Source organism: Centrocercus urophasianus, unplaced genomic scaffold (assembly GCF_019232065.1).
Source record: "Centrocercus urophasianus isolate 14NV4802_14NV808 unplaced genomic scaffold, USGS_Curo_1.0 seq_14, whole genome shotgun sequence".
In the NCBI taxonomy this organism is placed as follows: Eukaryota; Metazoa; Chordata; class Aves; order Galliformes; family Phasianidae; genus Centrocercus; species Centrocercus urophasianus.
The window spans coordinates 11,939,316-11,963,398 of record NW_024884586.1 but is presented as its reverse complement, the minus strand read 5'-3'; the positions used below and the strand labels follow the sequence as shown (position 1 = coordinate 11,963,398).

Here is a 24,083-nt window from a genome sequence, read left to right as displayed (position 1 = left end):
TAAAGTCAAACTCATCCACGTGTTTCTAATTATTTTATGATTTGTTTAATAGTTTATTTGTCACTCTTATTTTTGTATGTATAGATTGCATTTTCAAATCCCTAGGAATGTGTCTTTCCAATCATTTAGACTGCAAGTCTACCTATGGTGTTTTCATTCCTGCATTCCTCCTAAATGTCTTACTTCATCTTACTACAGTTTTCAAAAGATCATTAGCTTCAACTGAAGTTTATGTGGTGGCCATTGGTGCATCACAGATCTATGCAATCACACCAAGGAATTAATGCCGCTCTACTTAAAAGTAGCACTCTTAATATTTTCATCTTCAACTAATGTATTGCAGTCTCAAGGTGATGCTGGATTCAGTAACACCCAGCACGTTTCTGTCAAACATGATGGTTTGTGATCCCCTGATGTCTTGGACAGAGATATTTGGGACAACTGAAGATGACTATCCCACCTGTGATCATCAGACAGGTATGTAGATAGAAACTGAAATTGAAAAGAATTTTCAGTAATTCAAGGTTAATTTGAATTTAATTTAGTTCAAGATAAACTGAGTGCCAAACAGGCTGAGTCCTCTCTTGTAACCTTTCTCTTAGAATCATAGAATGAACTGGGTTTAAAGGGACCATAATAAACATCTAGTTTCAACCCCCTTGATATGTGCACGGGACCTTTTCTGGTCCAATTAACTTCCTCAAGCATATTGTTAGCTTAGAAAAGATCAAGATGCACAGAAAGAACAGTGTTTTGTGTTTAAGCATTGTTTTCCCCCCATTTAGCAAGGTTATATAAGTAATGCAGGAAGGAACCCTCAAAGGAAAGTGCAGTCAACAAGGAGAGAAAGGCAGCAATTGAAAGGCAGATTCTTGACTCCTTGTTTATCCCATCTGCCTAGAATGTAGAATTTGTCCCTGAGATCACTTCTACCGTACAGAACTTCAGCCATATACTGAGCCAGTTATTTGTGATGACTGTCAATGACCAGATCACACACATAGCTGCCAATAACTGGGATTTCAAAAGCCATTGGAGAACTGTGTGGGTCTAGAAACACATCAAATTCTCCTCTGCAGAATTTGTCAATGTTAAGTGTGCAATTCTCTAACTGTGAATGTGGAGACCCTGCACTTCACCAGGTTGCACACCTTACACGGTCATCCCAACTCTGCAAAGGAATTCATTCTAAATCTCCCTTCCAAACAGTCAGTCATACAGTTCCCGAACAGTCCTTCTCTCTCTGAATCATTCAACTGTTCTGTAAAGAGAGGTAACACAACCAAGTCACAATACTGAGCCAACCTTGTGGTGAGATCTGGGGAAGATTTATGATTTTATGCAGTATTTTTCTCTTAGGAAGCTATTTTTGTCCTCTTAAGTGAGAACAGTGTTGGCCTTATGGAAAAGTACTTTCTTGCTAAGGCACAGTTTGAGTAATAAGGAACAAAACTTTCCACACAGCTTCTGTTGGTGCTAATCCATGGCCATTGAGGACTTAGTGTTTGTTTCCATATGGCTGAATTTGTCTGTTCCATGTTTGTATGGTATATTAGGTAGAATATAAATCTTGCTTCAACTAGAAGGCTGTTCTTTAAAGCTGTGCAGGAATTAAATTTTTACTTAAATATATATATATCTGTATACTGTTTTAATATTAGTTTTCATTCCAACTTAAAATGAAATTCTAAAGTTCACTAGACATTACAGAAGTCACAGAAAGTATTCTGTTCTAAAATTTAAGAATGCAATTTAAGAAGTCTAATGTTATTCTATTTAAAGTTAATTTGGGGTCAGTCACAGTTTTGCCTTGATTCATATTATAGATTTGCCTGCTATCCAACCTTGGTTTTGTTGTTGTTGTTGTTTAAAAAATAAAAATCCATCAGATCACTGAAATTGAAATGATCCCAAGGGCTGCCCAGAGTGGTGATGGAATCACCATCCCTGGACGTGTTCAAGAAATGTGAAGAAGTGGTACTGAGGGACATGGTTTAGTGGGCAATATAGGTGGTAGATGGATAGTTGGGCTGGATGACCCTAGAGGTCTTTTCCAACTTTTGTGTTTCTATGACTCTATGAAGTAGTTCTGCTATCAGCAGATCAGCATTTGCTGAAAGCAGAGCAGCCCTTCTGAGGCATCTTGACAATTCCTAGCATTACAGCCATCTGCTCCTTGTTATCAGCGTGAGCTCTGCAGCTCAACAGTTGGGCAGCTCTGAGCTCACCCAGGTGGACAGCAATGCAGCAGTGAAGTTGAGTCAGACTCTGCTTGTAGCTAAGTGCAAAGCTCTCTCTGCTCTAGAAGCAGAATTTTGTGCAGCAATCAGGTCAGACTCCCTCTTGCCAAGCAAAGTTGAACAGAGGAAATAATTATCATTTTCTGATCATGGTGGAAGCTACATTTCCTCCTTCACAAGTTTTTATTGCTCAATTTCTGATGCTTTTAAACTTCCCATAAACCCCTCATGGTTACAATCATTTCTGAATCAAATTTAAACCAAGCTTGTAAAACCTGTGAGTTGCGTTCCCATTTCCTTCCTTTCCTTCACAGTAGCTGAGGAGCACATTTAACATGTCTAGCGCCGGAAAAAAAAAACCACCAAAAAGCTACTGCAGTGGTGCAGGAGCAGTGCTAGAGCAGCAATTTGAGGAGAACTTTGCACTGAAGGCAGAGGAGAATGTGGGTCAGCACAACTCATCCTGCGCTGCCTCCTGGTCACAACAACAGGCTTCAGGGCTCTGATCCCCACACTTTCTGAAAACTTGTTTTGGATTTGATGAAAAAAAGTGTGAGGTCAAGTTCAAATTTATTCCAGATGGAAATGTATATTAACATACATAAATATGTATAAAACATATGTATATATTCAGATGAACAATAGACGACAAGTCTGCCTAGAAAGAGACAGATGCAGATCACGGATTTTAAGCTATTACTAGACTCAGCTCCTGTGCCAGACAGGGCATTAGTGGTTTTATGTACAAGCTCAAATTAATATATATGTACCAGTCCAAGTCCGATGGTTTCCCTGAAAATATGAAATTGTTCCTGCAAACCTGATCACAGAAAGGAGCCCAACTTAGTGGGGCTTTCAGGGACTCAGCCTATCGTCATGTTCCTATGAAAACTACAAGGTTAATCTGCCTTTACAGTTTCCACATTAGTCATCTTAATGTTCTCACATTTTCACTTTCTGGCAATCAGAACATACCAGGATTTACATTTTAGAGGCATCTTTATTTATATACACAAAGTGGAGGAAGCTAAAATCTGTGACACTAAAATACTGTGTTATTTTCATTTCTTGTCCTCATTTTCCATCACTGTGTGCTGGAAAATTATACAGAAGTGTTAATACTGGGGAAATAATACAAGAAAATGTATGAAAATTCTGCCTCTAAAAATCAAAACATTATGATTAAATGAGATATATTTTTTCCAACTGACAAAAGGTGGGCATGGGCTGTCTGCCTTATATTACAGCTGGGCTATATGTAGAGAGAGAGCAGACTCTATTGCATCCACCCAGATTTGTTATGGCTGATAAAAGTATTTTCCCCAACTGTAACCACACGTGCAACATTGGTTTGCCGTTGCCATGCAAAAACAAGGGCATCCCAGGAAAACCTGGACAGCTGACTTTTCTTGGCCTGCATTGCTGAACCTACCTGGGACTTCATGTCTTCCTCAGCTTTGCTTGCCACTACAAATAAAGACACATCGCCTGCAAGGCAGGAGACTCATTTTCACAGCACAGCATTAGCTGGAGGACATGAACCAGGCTTACTGACTGAAACAACAGTTGCAGCCCGGTGGGATTAGGCTTACAAATGTCATTTCCCAAGGGCTGGGTACTGGGTGACATTAAAGGGTTTAAAATATTCAGGTTTCAGGAGAGGCCCAGCAAGACAATTAGTGCAATGGAATAGATGGTAGGAATCATCTAAAACCAGTGGATAGGGCAACATATGAATTGAGGGTCTGTCTCTTCTCCACTCTCAGCTGCCTACCACCCTCCTCCTGGGTGCCCTGTTCGTAGCTTTAGGCACACTGCTGCCCTGCCACAGGGAGCTACCTGCCCCCAGCTCCTGCCACGTGCCTTTTTGCCTTACACTTTTGGAACAGTGCTATGAAATTCTACCTGACCTTTTATTTTTCTCTGAAAGAAGACCTGAAATCCTTTCGTAGAGCCTTTGTCTTCAGCTGATCTTTTCTTCCAGCAGGCTGTTTAAAGTGGCACGGTACCTCAGTCACGTCTATCGCCTGGAAGAAGGGGGAAGCTCCCCTGTATGTATAACCTAGATATAAGAACTAAAAGGCAAGAGCACATGCAAATGCTACCCCTCGGTGTCAGCACATTTTGAACACTCATCCTGTACATTAACATGGGGCCTTGGAATATTCCAAAAAAAATCTGAGCCTTTCCAAAGCCAAAGCAAACAAGGAAACTAGACCGGATGAGTGCTGGTCCATGAAAAAAACATGCTGTGGCATTTGTACTGCCTGCAAAGCTGATATTTATCACTGTCAAGTCAAATTTTCAAGACCAATGGCCAATTCACTGTGAGATAATTCACTGTAGCCATGGAAGGACAGAAAGCTCACAGGGCAGCTCATGAGGCTGGACGTGTGCCCGATCCACAGAAAGGCCTCTCTGCAGTCTGTCTGTCTAGCTGGGTACCTGGGGATGCTCCACCTTTCCTAAGGGGGCTGGAGGCTGTTGGCACAGGATTAAATAAAAATAGTCTGCCTGGTCCAAAAGAGATCGATTCAGCCTTCTGCTTTTCTTGAGCAGCCTCTAAAGTTGAGATTCCTGTAGAGCTCAAACCTAGTATTAAAGCAATTTTTTTTTCCTGGCAGAAGCCCTGTGAGCCCAGTGTTTCCAGCACTCCCATTCCCCCCAAGGAAACCTCCAGACTCTGACACAGCCAGGTGTATGCCATCTGCAGGGCTTAGAGCAGCCAACCCAATGTCAGGCTCACCAGATTTCCCTTTTAAATCAGGAGCTGAATAAAATGTCAGATTCAAATATCCTTAAGCAATGGGCCCCAAAAGGTAGACCCAGATCTTCTGCCCACCTCTTTGCTTTACGGGGATGTCACAGCAGAGGTTCAGTATTACATTAATTCCATATGTGCATAGAGATGAAGATATTTATAGCCTGGGAACGATTCATGAAAGCAACCACAAATTCCCCTGTAAACTTTTAGGACTTCTAATTAGAAGTATTAATTATTTAACAGAAGCCCACGTCGAAAGCAGGATCCACATTTCAGTTATTCTGTCACAATTTCAAGCCCTTGGAATTCATTTTACTGTGAAACTCCCCCAGCCTATTTGCATCATTTTGCACTCTGAACTAGCTGGTTGTCTAGACAAATGACAGCTACAATTCACTTTGCTTGCAGTGCTATCATAGCCTAATTTGAATTGCCATTTCATATGAGCAGTACCTAAAATCAGATGTTCAGGATTCATTTGAAAATAAAATGGTAAAAAATGGATGACCAAACTAAGACAGTGGGAAATGTAAGTCAAGAATTCAATGCTGTTAGATGTGAAAATGAACTAAATAATCTCTGCTTACATTATACTACTCTCATTCACATGCTATTTTGTTGCCCTCCTGTTGTTATTTACTTTTAAGCCACTCTAGGAATACAATAAATGATTCAGATAGATAATTAAAGCCAATTAATGAGACGTATTAAAAGTAATGCATTTTTCAGTTTCTAACATAACAAAAAGTATTTCCATCTATAGCGGTAATATCATTTTAGATGAAAATTAATGGCATTTACCCAACTGCCACAGATATCACTGAAAGAGAGTATGTCAGGTTATTTCAGCCCAGGAATGCATCACTCATTGTTACCACACAGTGCTAAGTTCATACAAATTCTTTTATTTTCTTGTACCTTTTTGAAATTTATTTATGTATTTTTGAGAGGTACATTGTCCTTTGTACATGTAAGCAGTTTCTCTCAGTCTAAGGTCTAAGACAATTAGCATGCATATTTGCATGGCAACAGCAGTAAGTGAAATGCACAACGTAGGGCCTGGTGTTCTTTTACGGAATAAGGAAGGAAGTCTGCAACCATAACAGAAGAAAGAAGAGGGATAAGTTTTGCTTGGAACGTGGTTATTAAAATGAAGAGCTTTGCATCACAATGTTCCTCTTTCTGGTGAAATATTTTACAGATTCTGATTCTTTCTGGACATCCATCCACCCGGAGCACTGGAGTAAGCACAACGTCTGCGAATGGCTGCAGTTTTGCTGTGACCAGTACAAGCTAGATGCCAACTGCATTTCCTTTTCCCATTTTAATATCAGTGGCTTACAGCTCTGCAACATGACCCAGGAAGAGTTCCTGGATGCTGCAGGCATTTGTGGTGAATACTTGTATTTCATCTTACAGAACATCAGGATGCACGGTGAGTGTTCCAGAAACCAAATGCAAAACAGAAAGCAGTGCTTTTTTGAGTGAAGTTTTTGCTAACAGAAAGTGTGGGATTCATGCTGTAGAACAGCAAAACAGGAGGGCACTTAGGTATTAGCCTACATAAGGACACAGCCGCAGCTGTGTCCTCCACTCTTGATGTAGCTATGGGGTCAGCCACATGTCACCAGGTTCCTCCCTGGGCCACAGAAACCTTCATGCAGGCTCCAGTGCTGTTCCATCCTTGGCCTTTCTGCTGACACTGCTCGACCTGCAGCAGTCCCAGGGTTACATCCAAACTAGATACAGAGAGACATAATACACAGTTATTCCTGTAACGCAACAGAGCGAAGACTGCTCTGCTTCCCAGAAAGTAGACCGGTTTTGTTTGATGAGGTTATGAGAGCTGACACTGAACAGCTGAGTGTAAGTTAAATACAACAGACCATGCCCATCCACCCCCTGCATTGCCCAAGGCCTGTGAGGAAAGGCAATATACACAGTCCTGTAACGAGACTGTCACAACATAGCAGGCAATGCACCCAATTGCATCTTTACAAGCAGGCCTAAGTTTATCATTTACTTACTTTGTGTGTTGGACTGCTCAGCATGGATTAAGTTCTCTGAATGCAGCTTGGTATGGGCAAAGAATTCATTTATGTGCTGGGAATGGAATGGATCCTTTACTAAGGTGACACAAACCTGCTAACACAGAGTTTCAGGCCTGTGCACATCTGGTTTCCAGCAGAAAAGGTGATTGTTAGGTAGGGGAAGGATGCAGGAGTAGTTTTCAGGAGACTGAATGAGGACGGAGTGAAAAGAAGCTGCGAGTGATCTTTGGAGAGAGAAACAGAGACACGTGAGTAGATGTGATGCAAAGGCTAAGGAAAGTGGAGGATCAAGACAGATCAAGAAGTGGAAACAATAAATCAATTTAGCAGTGGAGAAATTGAAAAATTATTTCACTGGTTTCAGTAGTTAGTCTTCTGAAGAAAAGCATTGAACACTGGGTTGTGTTTTACCTTCACAGGCACATCCTTTTTTACTGACTTAGAAGAAACAAAGTTATCCAGCAAGGACTGTAAGTAAACATGATCACACACACTAAGTTGCACCCAATGGAAAACACATTTCAGAGAAGTTCCCCTATTTTGTTACTTTTATCCCACTACTGTTTACCCCATGAAATGAATCTGTAGGCTTAACTGTTAATTGCTTTCACGAGGTTTCACCAATCACCATTCTGCAAACCCCACAGTTGTGTTAATTATTCACTTGCACTTAGTTTTGTGCTGGGGTTTTATTAAAGAGATAAAGTTGCAGCTCACATACCCTCTTTGACTTAATGTTGCATGGTGTTTGCATAGGTGACCTTTTGACCAAGTTGCCACCAGATTCAGGAGTTCCTTCTTCACTTCTCACGTTATTCTGCAGTTCAGTCCCAGTGCATGATAAAGCATGCATAAAGACAGGTGGCATCAGCAGCCAAGAATGTCACAGTCATGGTAGAACAAGTAAGTATATATCTGAAACTCAAAATTCAAGATTACACAACCTACGTTGTTCTAACTCTTCAGCTCCATGCGGTTATCAAAAGAAACTTTAACGATACCACAAATAAGTAAAATTACAAATAAGTAAAATTGGATATTAGGAAAAATTTCTTCACTGAAAGAGTGGTCAGGCAGCGGCACAGGCTGCCCAGGGAGGTGGTTCAGTCATTGTCCCAGAAGGTGTTCAAGAAAAGCTTAGATGTTGTGGAAAGGGACATGATTCAGTGGGAAATATTGGTGGATGGTTGGGCTGGATGATCTTGGAGGTCTTTTCCAGCTTTGGTGATCTTACGATTCTAATCTTACGTTAAGGCAATAGCTACACCTGCATTTTCTTTTTTCTTTTCTGTTTTGTTTGTTTTTTAGCTAGAGTCCCATTATTTGTGGGACGTCTGGTGTGCAAACACATCTCTGAGCTAGGTGAAACAACAGGAAAAGAAACAGTCTACCAGTGCTGGGAAACTGGCACTCGTTATCTCAGTTTTAGCCAGCCCAGTCTTCGTTACAATTTTTCCCTTGAAACACTTGAGATGAACATTAAAATTTTTTTAACAGCACCAATTTAAACCATATGTTAAAGTTGTCAATGATAAGTGAATGAAATAAATAAAGCTGTTCTACAGTAAAATTCCTGGAGTAGAAACCAGATTCTAGCACCATAAGTATTTGTAAAAGCCCTTAACTGATATTTTCTGGAGCACTTCTTATTTGCCCCTTAATTCCATTTGTAGAGAGGTAAGGCACTAACATTTGGAGAGTCTAACTGAAATAAGTGCAAACAGACAACAAGAATAACTAGCTGGTGACAAACGTAAATATAATTCTGCCTAAGTAAGAAAACATCTACTGAAGAGCTGTCTTCTTCCTGTTCAAGACCTTCAGAGTTCACATTTGTGGGAATTTGTAAGAGACCTCCTCCTTTCTCCTGAAGAAAACAGTGGCATTCTGGAATGGGAGGACAGGGGAAAAGGCATTTTTCGAGTTGTCAAATCAGAAGCTCTGGCAAAGATGTGGGGACAAAGGAAGAAAAATGACAGAATGACGTATGAAAAACTGAGCAGAGCACTCCGGTGAGTTAATTGGTGGAAGGGCCCCTCACCTCACTTGACTTCTGTCTCAACATCCATATCTCATTACTATCCTGAAAACTTACAATGGGCAGACAGGAATTGGTACTTCCTGTTTATTCTATAGGCCACGAGAGAGCACTCAGTCTCCTTTGTGTCACATAGGATCATAGTGCTAGATGTAGAGCGGTAGAGTGGTGCAATCGACTCTACTGATTGCAACAAAGCTATCACATTAACTCAGCTGAAAACTTGGACTATATCTGCTAAATGACCCTTTTTATTCCAGCAGAAACATAGGCAGTTTCTGCTGAATTGTGGTAATCTTAGTTAAAAGTACAGCTAACAAAAAAGCTTTGTATTCCTTGTAATTTTCAAACAGTGGAAGGTATAATCCAAGGCACCTGGGAAAGCTGAAAGCTCTTTTAAGTCACAACAAAGCAATTTAATGGAAAGGAAGATTGGAAAGAGTACACTGACTCCCATTCTATTCTCTGGCTGTGATGTCTATGTAAAGAACTCCAGTAATCTGAATTCTACTACTTTTTTTTGTTTATTTTCCCTGCAGATACTATTATAAAACAGGCATTTTGGAACGAGTAGACAGAAGGCTGGTGTACAAGTTTGGGAAGAATGCCCATGGATGGCAGGAGAACAAGATATGAACTGCTCAGTGCTCCCACACATGCCTGGCACAAAACACGCCACAGTCTGGATGGTCCAGCTGCAGTGGACACTTGAGAGAGAGGCTTTCCCCTCCCTTTCTCTCCTCAGCCCATCTGGACGAATTCATTGGAGTCTGCTACAGGAAACAGGCTACAGCATCAAAAAAAGCACTTGAATTTTGGAGTCGTTTCTGCCAAGCACTGTCTGCTAGGAAGTCTTTAGGAATATCTTTATCTGCTGCTCAAGTGACAATTAAATCCTGCCTGTCTCCCTGCCTCAGCCAATAATGTCACTGACCAGTACGAAATTCCTCTCTGTTCTGCTGCCATTTAAAGGGGAATATTTAGAGACATTTCCCAGTTATGTTACAGTATTTCTAAAGAAAGTAGAAAAGCTTCTTTTCCATTTGATGAGAAAAACCACACTTCTGATCCATTCTATTCTAAATCACTGCATTTCTCAGATATGCCAGAAATCCATGTGTTGTCTAAAACGTGCAGTCCACTCTCCTCTATGTGCCTGGATTTAATATATCCAGTCAACATAGTTAACAAAAAAAAATCAATCTCAATTCTGAAATACATGTATCAAGTAATTACTACCTTTATCTACTAATTCCATCTGTGCAAAGATGTAGAGCAACACACACTTGATGTATTTGATTTTTTTTTTAATTTTTTTTGTTTTTCCATGATGGTGAATTCAAGTTACTTCTGCATTAGGAAGAAGCAGTTCTGGATAGGGTACAAGAATTTGCTGAAGTAGATTAGTTTTGAAATGTAAATGAATATTTGTGGAGATGTTTCTAAAGAGCTTTTGCCCACATCTATGCAGACATCAGTTGAACACTTCAGAGCAGCTTATAGCAGTGTTGTACATATACCAATAAAATTAACGTGTGGTGTGTGCCCTCAGCTGCTCCATAGATCAACCCTACAATAAGCAAATTTGTTAGAATGAAAGGCGGTATGTGAGAATTCAGTTGCGGCTTTTGGAAGCATCATGACTATTCTGTAGTTTTACAAGGTTTGCTTCTTCAACGTAATAAATTTAAGCTACAACTGTAAATGTATCAACTACTTTAGGCTTACCGCAAGTGGCATTCAGGGAAGTTCAATGGGCTTCTAAACTTGCTTTCCAATGGACAACTCTGCACACATTACTCTACATAATCCCAGGTCACTGAGGACTTCCTTAACCCTAAAGCCTTTTTCTTGCAACTCAGAAAACCATGGTCTTATTTACAATAGGAATTAGCTCTCATGGCAATGTCTGTTGTAAGAATTGGGATTATCAGGTCAAGAACAGCTGCAGCAACCCCCATTCCAGGCGCTGCACTACATGGGATTACATGGGCAGCAGCTGGAATGGAGGATGGTGGTTACTGACTTCAGAACCTGGATCAGGCCCCAGCACTACCAACAGCCTGCAAAATTCACATTAGAGATGACTACCAATGAGGTTTCTTCCAGAAATTACGCATATTTGTTTGGAAAGGCTCCTCTTTCTCCTATTTTTCAGCCACGTGTTTGTTTTTATCTGCATAACAGCTACAGATAATCTTTCTGGGAAATAAATTCCTTAGGGATATAAACACAGCATAAAGGGCATGCTGTGAAAAAATGCTCAACGTTTATTGCAGCTGCCTGTTTCATAATATGGGAAAACAGCTTGGCTGAAGGAAAAATCGTCGGTCACAACCAAAAACAAGGCACTGAACTTGACATAGAAACACTTCTCATACTATGACAAGATGTAGAACTGAGGGATGCAGATTTTCAAATGTATCTGACACCTGTGTAAGTTAGGTAGTAAAATATAGTACAAATGTTCTGTTTAGGCTTCTAAATAGATAGATAAATAAACAAACAAATAAATAAATAAATAAATCAAGCTTTCAAACTCTTTAAAACTAGCAGGAATTGCCAACATTCCACCACACTACCTGCAAAACACAGCCAGGTGGCCCTCTTGTGCCACGTCCAAAAGAGATCAACAAGCCTTTAGGCCTCAATCCAATTATGAATCATAGAATTGCTGAGGTTGGAAAAAGACTTTAAAGATCATCGAGTCCAACCATGACCACCCATACTACCCTAACTGTAACAACCCTCTGCTAAATCATGTCCCTTAGCACCACATCCAAATGGTTTTTAAACACATCCACGGATGAAGATGTTCTTAAAATGTGAACTGTAAAATAGATTTTCCTCTTAGATTTGTAGACTTTCCTGCCCACTGCAGCTTGTTAACAACATGAACGAAGATGTATGCCTTTCTTCCTCTCGTGTTGCCATAACTCATTCCAAGAGTTCCCAGAACCACTCCATGGAGGCCGGATCTTGTAGCCTGGGCCTGTCCCACAACTTCCAGATGTGGACCAGGGCAGCACCAGGCATCTCTCTGGCACCAGGCCCAGGGAGATCCAGCCCTGCTGGCTGTGTGGACAAGGACAGCTGGGACTGGGCAGTCACTGGGGCCTTGGTGAGGATCACCACGAGGAGAGGTCAGGCAGGGTCAGTCAGCTCAAAAACGTATAACTGACTCTAGCTCTGCCATAAGAATGGAAATTCAGAAGATGGGATAATGCTAATCCCAAAATCTAATCCATCAACTCAACCTCCCCCCTTGTGCAGCCAATCTAAGCAGCGCAGATACAGCAAAGAACAAAACGCTATTTCAGATATTGTTAACTCAAGTCCGAGCACACGGTGCAGACTCTTTGGAAGGGAGTGGCCTGTTTAAGCATAGCTTAGAAACAATCTGATAAAAATCTGAAAGATTTTAAAAGGGTCAACTACTGTAAATTGTTAGTGTTGTAACTCTAATGGCGCTGTGATGATCCAACAGAGTCTGCAGGCAACTTCAGCCAGGAAAAAAGGTTGCCCAGCTGTTCCTTCATGCTCATGAATGCAGTATAGAAACAACAGGCAATTTAATACGCTTCTCCCAAGGCAGATAACACATCTATTTCTAAAAACTAAAGCAGAGCAGAAAAGCCTACAACATTATTTTTCATACATTGCCTTCCTGTGCCACTGAAGGCATCAATGGGCAACAGAATCAAGATCCTAAATGCTACACGTGGAAACTGTTCACCTATCGACATTTACAATGCCAATGCAAATGTCCTTTTTTCAAATCTCCAAAGAGATTGCGAAAGCCATTTTATTCAGAAAGAATTAAACTTAGTATCATTACTAAGGCTCTCAGCCAAAAAATGCACCGCCTTTTACATCCTAATGCCTACCTAGTATCATTCTAAGCTGTGAAAAGGGAGCTTCCTCTAAGGCAGGCACAAGTATTACACAGGATCATTGTATCTTCAGAAAGCATGTAATTCTGCACACCACCTTTGTCACAAGGGGTCACCTTGCAAAACATCATTTAAGATGAATCACAGCTTCTTAAGAGAAATCCTGACTATCTGCATGAAATGACAGAATTTGTCATTCACCAGCAACATCTAGGTTAAACCTGTATTCTACCTGATTTGGAGCAAAAGTCAAACCCAGATGTCAGCCCTTCCACATGCCAGAAAAGCATCTTAGCCTATTTCAACAGTAAATGATATATGTTTTACTAATTGCAGCAAGGATTTCAGGCCGATTATGCCTCCAGACATCACATAAATAAACAGAATCAGTTCCTCTATTTAGGCATGATGATTCCCATCTCTACCTACTTCTAGCACAGAACAAATGCAGAGGCCAAGGACTTTGTTATGAACCATGGCAGTCACCAGTACAGCTTGGAAGAGCCTTAGCTCTCACACTCTGTTCCTTAAAATCCTGCCAAATCTTAACAAAATAGAAGCCTGATTGTAAGTCAGCTAGTTTCTGTCACAAATTGAACTATATGCATTGCATATTACTGCTTCAAGCTTGGGAAAATACTGTATTTCTAAGCAGCAGTTTCTTTGAAGGTTCACTTTACAAGAAAGATTCAGAAGATGGCAAGTTTGAGCAGTCTGATCTTGAAGAATGTGCTTTGAAAGTTTTAACCTTGTCCTGGAGGCACAGAGTGCAAGAAGAATATGCTTTAGTTTTTATCGTAAGATCCAGTTAAATCATCTTCAAACTGAGCTACAGAAGAAGTAGGAATGATTGTGTGGAACATTTCTTACCACATTTTCTCCAATACACAAGTTCTCATTAAACAAGAAAGGAAATCAAACGTCTAATTAAACTATTATTCATAATTATTATTTATTTCTTTTGCTCTACTATTAGTAAGCAAGGACATAAGCTAATTATATTACCGTATGTGCTGTCACTTCTCAGAATCAATATTTTTAAGCAAGATTTAATTCAGACTGACATTCTGAAGATTTAATTCAGAGTGACATTCTCATACTGACAATTTTCCAAATACTTACTTCTTATTAATTAAACAAAACATTAAAGTCATTAAAGTGGAAAGCCTCAGAACAAAGTTGGCTGTTTATCCAGTGAAAATCCTGTAAGGGAGGATTTTCATTCACCCTAAGGAGGCTTCTTCAGCACTATTTATTCCAAAGAGCTTTCATACAGGTTCTGCTGCCAGGCAAATATTAGAAGAATTGTCATCTGAAATGCTAAGTCAAAGCAGCATGGGAACAGGAAGAAATTTCCTTTATCAGCTCCAAACACATTCTTGGTTGTTCTGTGCCAAGCCTTCTATATGGTCAGTCAAAAAAGGAAAGTAGTGATGAACTTCATGCAGGTCCAGCTGACCAGAATTTCAGACCAAGAACAAATTTTAGTCTTGGCTTTACGTCTTTGAGAGCCATGTGTTGATTTTAGCAAATCAAGATGACATTCGCATGGAAAAGAGAAGGAAGATGATGTACTTTATTTTTTCTCAGCAGTGTGCTCACTAGCAATCATAGCTGCTGCTCTCATTGCCCTGGTGGGCTTTTTGGCTTCACCCAGCCGATTATTCTCCCATCCATAGGAAAGCAGGAACACAGAAGAACAGCAGTACAGAACACTGCCAACGTTTTACCTTCAAACATGCAGCACCTACACATTCCTTTAGTGATCTCTAGGACATTCAGTGCATTTCAGACCTACAAGAAAGCTATTTCCATCCACATCCATTGGGAGGGGGGTGGTGAGGAAGGCACCAAGTGTTTCACTATCACATTCTGCAGCAAAAAGTGCAGCTCCTGGACGAGATGTACGAGTAAGGCAATGTTTGATAGACAGCACAGCATCAGAAATTAATTCTTTTCTACGCAAAACTGAAACGAAGTAGAATAATCATTTTTTGAGTTGCGTGGTACTGAGCATTCCTTATGTTAAAAGGTTGCAGACATCTATTTTATATTTAATTTACTCTTGCATTCCAGAACGATCACTTGTTCCTAGGAGTGCAATTTTGCATTTCAAATTCTTAACAGCTGTTTAAGAGACAACTGATTTGCAATGCCGGAATTCTCCATCAGAGGCCACAGTTGAGCTAAAACAGCGTTTGCTGCGGTCTCGGCCGGAGCTCCAGCACCCTGATCACTTGCAACACTTTCACACACGCTTCTACCATTTTGCTATGTGCAGTAAATTGTAATAAATGAAAACCGGGCAACCAGGTCTGCATTCATAATGATTTATATCTTGCCGTCACTTACTGTAACGATATCACTGATGGAAAATGGTACTTTTAAGGCTAAGGAGTTTCTCGGCATTTTGCATGTTCAAAAATCCTAGGACTATCAGAAGAATGTATGTTGCTGTTTACCTTTTTATTTTAATCACCTGAACAAAAAAGTCCCTCTACTGTTAACACTTAATAATCTTTGATTCTTGAACAGCTCTGGAAATAAACTGAGAGTTTGGACTGCAAATAAAATCAGGTGAGAGAAGTAGAACAAGAAGGCAAGTAAAAGTGTAAAGTTACAGTTGTTTATACAAGTTCTGTTTGCTCTCAGGAATGACCATCATTGAACTCGTGATGACACAGAGCTTCTCTTTGTCCTGCACATATCCTAGTTACTTTTTAAATTGGCTACAAACAAGGTTGAGTGCCAGACATTTGTCTCATGCACTGACATGGAGAATAAGGGAATGCAGGATGCAGACTCAGGGTTTTAAGTGAAATATAGAGTTGTCTCAGCATCAAGGTGAAGGCAGCTTAAAGAGCTCAAAGTGAACTTTAACTAGCTCAGAGGACTTGGACTTCGGTTCTGCCAGTCAGAAAGCAAAGCAGAGAAAGGGGCTAATTTAGATACTGTGAGTCTCTGTTGAGGGGAGCCAGTGTATTTTCATGAATTAGTGACTGTTCATCCATTGTGATTTCATCCTCAGACCCTGAAATGAAAGTGCAACTTCTGAAAAAGTGACTTTGAGAGAAAAAAAAAAAAGTCATCTGAATATCAGCAGTTAAGACTGCTTGCTTATAACAATGACGGAGAAGAGGTTAATACATGGAAATTTCACCTGGTGGAAAGATACAAGAAAGCCTCTGATTAGATAATGAATGGACTTTGCATTGTTTGTGCAATGATTGCCTGAATTACTTCCAACTAAGAAACACTCAGCACTGACTTTTTAAATAAAGACCTTTAACCTGGTACGATCAGTCAGAACATAAGAGATTTGTTATTAATTAAACTATCTTCTGCTCTGAAAAATGTGCAATCATGGTTAGAGGTTAACAGCACAAAGTGCTATTTCAGAACCATGGGAGTAAAAGAAATGATTCTTGAAAACTGTGGAAGAAAAGGAGTGGGGCAGAGAACTCACATTGTTGTCAGTTTTCTCCACTGTCGACCAACGTGTACTCATAGAATCACATCATTGAGGCACAAAGTAACATTAGCATTCATCTGCAAGCTACGACTTTAAATAGCCTTTTAAAATTACTTGAAGTACTCATTTAAAATAACTTCTGATTTTGAGGAACTGCCTTTTCTTTTGACCTTGGATATTATTGGACTCCCAGTGCAATTTACAGTAAGTGGAGGTGCAATAAAAAAGAATGAGCTTCAAATGTTTCCATTCGTTGAAGACCATTTGCACAAAGCAGTAGGTGGAGTAACGTTGTTACGGAGGGCTGCTGGATAACCCTGCAAGAAAGCCTTAGCAATACGGATCAGTGCCAGAACAAACAGGAGAAGCTGCCAAACTCTTCCACAGCTATCTTCTATCAATCTTATCAGTACTTTTAAATGATAGGTAGCATAGGTTTGGAAAAAAGGCTGCCTCTATTACCTCAGTAAAATATTTAATAGCTTGGTGAGATTTTGCACGCAAGATAATCACTGCATGGGCCAAACAATAAAACAGATACAAATTACAGTTATGCAACTCAACAGAAAAACATGAAAAATGACTCTTATGTAACGAAGTTATGGCACATGAAAAAAACAGAGTGGAGATAAAATTAGCACTAGCACAAGATTGCCTTTTCTAAATGTCTGGAAAATGATGGAAGCACAATATAGTCAATGGGCAGTGTAAATCATTTATTCCAATCAGTCTAATTTATTTTTTTTTTTAGTCATATCTTGAAATGGGGAGTCCAGGACAATTTCTATTATAAATGACATCGAAAATTTATACTTAGAATTTCTTCTTCCTATAAATTTTCTCTGAAAAATATTGTTTTAAGAAATGCCAATGTTGGTATCAAACATTCTTTATAAATGGCACCTCAGCTCAACAGCTAGAAATTAATGAAATAAGCATATTCAGTGTCTTGTGTTGTAATGTTGAATGGTAAGTAATAGAAAACTTCAGTACTTGAACGCTTACTTTGAAGCAAAAAGCTGTATCTGTGAGAGTACAGACTGATCTTAGCCAGAGTGAAGAGTACAGCTGTACTTCTATATGTGCTGAAACTATCCCTTACCCTGCATTCTTTATAGACTTACACATACACACCCATCAGATGAAGAACCAGTGGGGGGGAAAAAAAAAAAAAAAAGCTTGTAATTTGTTTTAGGCCTCAAATTTGTTTTAGGCCTCAAGAAGATCTCAGTGCCCAAAGTACCTTTGTCTGCACAATAACAAGTAATAAGTAAAGCAGGCAAAACGGCTATAAATTTCTTTCTCTTTCCCGACTTTCTTCCACAACGTTTGGAACATTGTCCAAAAAGCTGTATACAGTGTGAGAGCAATTAGGTAGAGGTATGCTGCTGTGTGGTTTCTTAATTTCCTAAGGTGTGCCAATTTGGATTTTTACCGCATCTCAGGCAACCAACTTATTTAACCGGGCTTACCACCTTATTTAACTGCATTTAACTGAAAAATCACAGGGAAAAAATGCAAGAGAGACAAAATATATTAGACTTTAGTCAAAGGTTACAGCTTTAGTCAGACTAATGGTTGCGTAATTGAAAGCAGCACAGGTTTGGCCAGCTTACTTGCCAGAGCCCAGCACCTGCTACTTCAGCAGAGCCTGCAGGGAACAGGTCGTACAGACCTCTGCCCAGACAGGGGGTTAGTCATTGCCACATCTGGGCTGACTTTCACTAAAGCAGTCAAACAAAAGGTGTTTGGTCAGGCAGCCAATTGCTGTGCTTCATGTCCTTTGATCTATTATGTAAAGACAACATCGGGGTGAAGAAACAAAATGTTTCAGAGAGCTATTCAATGCTGGTGAGGAGGAACAACAAAAAAGTCTGGATATGATCTAGGAGGGTGAAGTAATTACAATAGACCGAATAAAGCAAGCTAGGGGAAGTGGAAGATCAGTGATTGGGTTCTGACCACCAGGAGACTCATCTCAGAGATTCCCATACAGTCTCACACGTCAGTGCCATCTAAACACACAGTGATATGCCAGCTTCCACAAGAGCTCAGCTATCCTCTTGTCAGCACATTTTCAGTGGCCATTCTGGATGGCCATTACCCTATCTGAATCTGCAGCTGAAAGACAGATAGATGGACTTCAAGCTGAAAACTTGCACACCATCCACCCCTAGCACTGAGCCAGAGAAAGCTGCCTTAAGGCATTTTATATTTTCAGCCTGTTTGGGAGTGTTGCAACTTAGTTTGTGAACACTACCTTCCATCACATTATTTGGTAATCCTTACAAAATATTTGCAAAAGGTCAAACAGGTTCTTGAGATCTAAGTGGAGAGAACAGAAAAGAAATAATTCATTATTCATAAGCCATTCACATGTAGACAAACATACTAACTGCTGTCAACGCTGAAACAATAATCTCATGGTGAGACAAAGGCTTATTGCATGAAAAAGATATTGAAAAAAAAATTTAAAAAAAAACAACAGAATTCTCAGTAAGGGAAAAAGTCAATCAGGTTAAAAATGGTAGCAACTGAGAGGAATAAAGTAAGAATAAGCACTGATGTTAACAGCCACAGCAAATCTGTTCTGAATGCTTTTTTATCATATACTATCAAACAGGGCTTGCATTTTTGCTTCTGACTTGTTTTATTACAGTTTTGCAGTATTTGAACTGAAATGAGATTGAGGTAAATGTTTCAAGGTTTTCAATAAATTATTAAGATACTGTGCCCAAGTTCCTCTGAAGAAAAGTTTGAAGTAACCTGCATCTAATGTTTCCTTTCAAGGTAAACTACCATCACGTAACAAAACAGGTCAGGCTGTAATTTCTAGGAGAGAAAAAAAATGCTGTTATTCTGCTCTAGTAAGCAGGATGTTAAAAAAAAATAATAAATAAATAAAAATAAAAAAGTAACATAAAATCACCTGCAAATAAGCTTCAGCACAGCTCCTGAAGGCTTGTTTACTCTCAGAATGCAATGAAGTGAGACTACCAACTGTACTAGAGTTGAAGTTCAACTTTGAGTGGAACTTCACCATGACATAGTTCAAGCTTTTATCATACTACTAAATCACATCAGCCCTATACAGCAATCCAGGCTGTAAAAAATACCACCGCCAGTGAATTTAACATCATGCTACTTCACCTGCTACTTTTAACTAGTGTCTCATTGTTCAGCCTCAATTAGCTTTCAGACTATGGAAAGAGGCAATCCTTTGCACACACGGCATTTTCAGGAATCACCTTCAATCTATCAGATCCATCCCCACAAGTGAAATCATCTTAAGCAAGAGGAGCTCCTCATGTGGAAAGTTTTCATAAGGAAAGAATAATGGTACGTTACTAATGGGACAAAAGAGGAAGGGAATATAACACAGACTTTGCTGGTACCTTTAAGAGTTACGTGGGAGATGATGGTTGAGCACAGATTACAAAAGCATTTCTCTTTGATACTGGAGATCCAATATTTAATTGAGAATCTAGCTGCTACTGAGTCAAACCATTGATTTGGCAAACTTGCTTTAGTTTCATTTGCAATCGCAAATTGCTGGTTACATCGTTAATGTCAGCTGGATCAAGTGCTCAAATCCAGCTCTGTACATCATACTCTGGGTCATCTCAGCTCCACTACGAGCTCAAGCCTCAGTTCCAACTGAATTTTAAAATACTACCTATGAAAAAAGGCCAAGCTTTACTATGGATTGCATGTCATGTCATAACCCTGTGTCAACAAGAGATTAGAACATCCACTTCTGCAATATTGTTTTGAAGCCTCAAACCCCTCAGCAAGAAAAACCCCAAGTGCAGAATGGTTTGACTTGAGGTTAATGTGTGAATGCCTTTAAAACCTCTAGCTTTAAGGCTTTATTATGAGTTTTCCATATTTGTATTAGCTTTCTGTGATACAGATTGTATGGTGCATGTATGCATGCACATCCAAGATGGGATCCTTCGGTTCCTGTTCACATATCACATAAAAAAAAGCACATATCTATCTTCTTCCTCTTCTCCCTCCCTTAGACAGAAGGAGTGAAATGAAGGCCACAAGCCATCCCAGAAGCAGAATGAGGACTGAATAATTAGGAGACAAAAAAGGGGGCAAAAAGAAGGGTTCAAGGGTAAAATTGTTTAGCATTAAGAATCATTTAAGATATTTATTACAGGAAAACAATGAGAACACTGCATTTCTTTCCAAAATGGTGGAGCCTCCTTCCCTGGAAATATTCAAAATCTACCTGAACACTTTTTTATTTCACTTGTTCTGGGGAATGTGCTTTAGCAGGGGGTCAGATCAGGTGATCTCCAGAGGTCCCTTCCAACCCTACAGTTGTGATTCTGATCAGTGGGAAAAAAAAACAACGTCACTTTTTCCCCCTCCTCTTAGCACCCAAGCAAAGTGGGCTATAATGGCCTGTTGTAACACAGTGAGCACATTTTTTTCATGATTAAACATTCGTTGTCTGGAATTCCTATCTGTGATGTTAAAAAGGAGCTCTTAACACATCTAAAAATACATTTTGCAAGAAGGCCCAGTCAAGCTATGCGCATCTTTGAAAATGTTTTTTTCCCCACGCAAGCTTCTAGATTAAGGTCTTAAAATTAGTATTAACTACTCATACAGCCTGTTGCTTAACTTTGAAACATAGCAAATGGAAAACAGATAAATGGGTGGAAGTTCACCTCTAATATACAACTTCGTTGCTTACAGTCAATAAAACATTTTCTTAGTATCACAAACTGACGCCCATAATATTTAGTAAGAAAGTAGATGTTTCTTCACATTCACTCACCCAATTAACTTTTAAATTGCAGATAACAATGAAACAGTTAAAAAGAAGGAGTAATGGAGCTCCAATGCAGAGGGTACTCAAACTCTCACAGGCAAAGTGTGGAATCAACCCACAGCAACCACTTCCTTCTGTGGCATCTCAAAAGAGAATACTCTTGCTTAGATGTAATTCTGTGGGAAGCAGTGGCTTGCATGCCTGCCAGCTCATGCATCAGCTCTTCAAAAGAACAGTACACAGCCATTGTCTCTAAGACGAGCAGATGTATAAAATTACTTTGCAAATCAGCAAGATTGATTTTATGTATGCTAAGTCATAGATACCCACACCAAGATTAGCAGACAGTCCTCATGAGTGAATTTCACCAGAAATTTCTCTAGTCAGTTCAATAAAGGAATTCCGGACTTACTTTTTGTAACATGCATGAAGCAATAACTATCTGACCCAAATCTAGCTCACCCTTTTCCCAGAGAAGATGTAGCAATTCCACACACAGTCATCTCTTGCTATAGCTCACTTCAGCTACTATCTTCTGCAATACTAGAGTCTGCTACTTTGTTTTCCTTTTCTTAAGTGTTAGCACTCCCCCATCTAGCAACAAAGGGAAAAGGCCCTGGAGAAGCTCTAGGTTTTAAAACTGTCAAACTCATTTTTCAATCCATTGTTACCAATGAGCATCTAAAAAAACTATGAAGAAATCGAGTAATTCTTAATACAAAAAAAAAAAAAAAGAACGGCACTGCAATAACCTAGAAAACAAATATTTTACTTGAGCAGAATACAAAGTCACAATACAAATAAGATTGTGTCATGTCACACAAACTGTCTTAGCTTTCACAATGCATAGTCATAAATAGATTTATCACCTGGGTTACTTGTACAAATAGCATTATTGTTTGCTCAGTGCTGCCTACCTGCTAAAACCCCACTTAGAGTCTTTAAAAAAAAAAAAAAGGCAGGTTTTACTTTGAAACACCTGTCATTGTTAACTTTTAGCACAGAACACTGTTCAGTCTTAAGCGCAACAACAGAGAGCTAAAATAAAATATAGCTGCAACTGTTAACTATCTAGCCCATTCTACTACTACAGAAGATGTTTCCTTGGTCTTTCTTGTGACCCAGAACTTAGTTTTTGACTTGATGCTGTTCAAGTTTTAGCCTAACCTCTACTCTAAACTAGTACAATTTGCAATATAATTTATTAACTACAATCATTCGTTCAGACTGCCTTTATCTGGCCATGCCACTGAAGTTAAGAAACAGTTGTTTGTGTTAAACATTTTATTAAAACCTCCAGGAGTGCTGTGTGATAATGCCCTTTCCAACTCATGATCAATAGATGTGTTTAACCACTATTTTGCAAAGGTTACATTTCAACATGCATGAGGCATGTTTACAGAATCATAGGGGTTGGAAGTTCTTCTACAGGTTAATACAAAATTTCCTGCATTCAAGTTCAACAAATGAACAAACAAACAAACAAAAAAAACCCTGAACTTGTTATCTTCTACTTCCTTTGCAAGGTTTAATTCCAAGAGCATGTTGACCTTTGTTGCATCCCTACAAGCCCTGAGAAAGTTGCTATAATCTCCCCAGGTGGGCAGCCCTTTTTCCACATTTCATGGACTTTCTCCTTTCCTTTCATTTTATCCATGAGTTCCTTGCTCATCCAGCAGGCCTCTAGCCATGCCTCCCTGTATTTCTTACTCTAAAGGATGCACTGATTTTGAACATGAAATAAGTGGTATTAAAGTGCCAACCAGTCCTCCTGGGCCCTCTTACCTTCTAACACTCTAGTCCATGGGATACCTCCAAGTACATCTTTGAAAAAGTCAAAGATGGCTCTCTTGAAGTTCAGGGCAGCAATTCTATTTACTGCTTTCTTTCTTCCACACAAAATCAGGAACTCCACCATCTTGCATCCTAAGCTTCCCCCAACCACCACAACACTGACCAGCCTTTCCTTGCTAGCAAAACCAAGCTCAAATAGCACATCCCTGCCCATCAGCCCCTCCCACCACCTGTGTCAAAATTTATCAAAACATTGCAGGAACCACCTGGACCTCGTGTGCCTGGCCATCTGCAACAAATATCAGTATGGCTGAAGTCCCCCATGGGAGCCATTGCCAGGGATGGTGAGGCTACTACCAGACGTTTGTAAAAGGCCTCATCCGTTTCCTCCTCCTGATCAGGCAGCCTGTAGTACACACAACAGTATCACCTATGTTAGCCTGCCCCTTCATTCCTACCCACAAGTTCTCCACCTGATCACCATTCCCCTCCAAGTTCTAGTTGCTGTCTTACATAAAGAGCAACTCCACCACCTTGTCAGCCTATCTTTCCTCAAGAGGAAATAACCATCCATTGCAGCAACCCAGTTGTGTGAGCTGTCCCAAGATATCTCTGCTCCTTGCCCATGAAGAAAAAGTAACAAGCATAATAAAAGAAAAGTTGAACATTTGGGCAATATATATATTGAAGAACAACTATCTATACCGAGAGCCTGTTGAAAGACCTTATGGGAACACTGAGACATATTTCAAGTGTTTTATTTCAACTGCGTGCTCTTTATTAATAGTGTCCAACAGAATGAGTTAACTTTGATGAAAAACTGGATGAACTTATGACTGTTCTGTAAATTGAAATTGAAAATTTTAGATGAAAAATATCAAAAGGTCCCTTAGCATGTAAAGCCTTAAGGAAGACTCCATCAACAAAAGCCACAGTGAAGTTCAAAAGCAATTTTTTCTCCTTTCACAGGGTACACAGTCTCAGACACTGCTGTACCACAGATTCAAGCAGCATTTTCTTTTCAGAAGGCCTTACAAATTAA

General features: G+C 39.7%; 2 protein-coding genes across 4 annotated transcripts in view; one reads left to right on the top strand and one right to left on the bottom strand.

Moving 5' to 3' along the window:
* Positions 1-11,360, top strand: part of ELF5 (E74 like ETS transcription factor 5) — a 35,216-nt gene extending 23,856 nt beyond the window's left edge. For 2 of the 3 annotated variants that reach the window (XM_042814877.1, XM_042814876.1), the window contains exons 3-7: positions 351-477; positions 6,206-6,439; positions 7,475-7,525; positions 7,812-7,958; positions 8,872-9,086. In XM_042814877.1, the coding sequence (XP_042670811.1) occupies positions 354-477; positions 6,206-6,439; positions 7,475-7,525; positions 7,812-7,958; positions 8,872-9,071 (756 nt within the window). In that variant the 5' untranslated portion in view covers positions 351-353 and the 3' untranslated portion in view covers positions 9,072-9,086. Of the gene's footprint in view, positions 1-350; positions 478-6,205; positions 6,440-7,474; positions 7,526-7,811; positions 7,959-8,871; positions 9,087-9,632 lie in introns of those variants that run through there. The other variant, XM_042814879.1, reaches the window with a different exon arrangement.
* The window catches only part of EHF (ETS homologous factor), a 90,907-nt gene extending 67,695 nt beyond the window's left edge, over positions 1-23,212 (bottom strand). The window contains exon 1 of the mRNA XM_042814874.1: positions 23,033-23,212. The gene's annotated coding sequence lies outside the window, so the exon portion shown is untranslated. The remainder of the gene's footprint in view (positions 1-23,032) is intronic.
* Between the last annotated feature and the right edge of the window lie 871 nt (positions 23,213-24,083).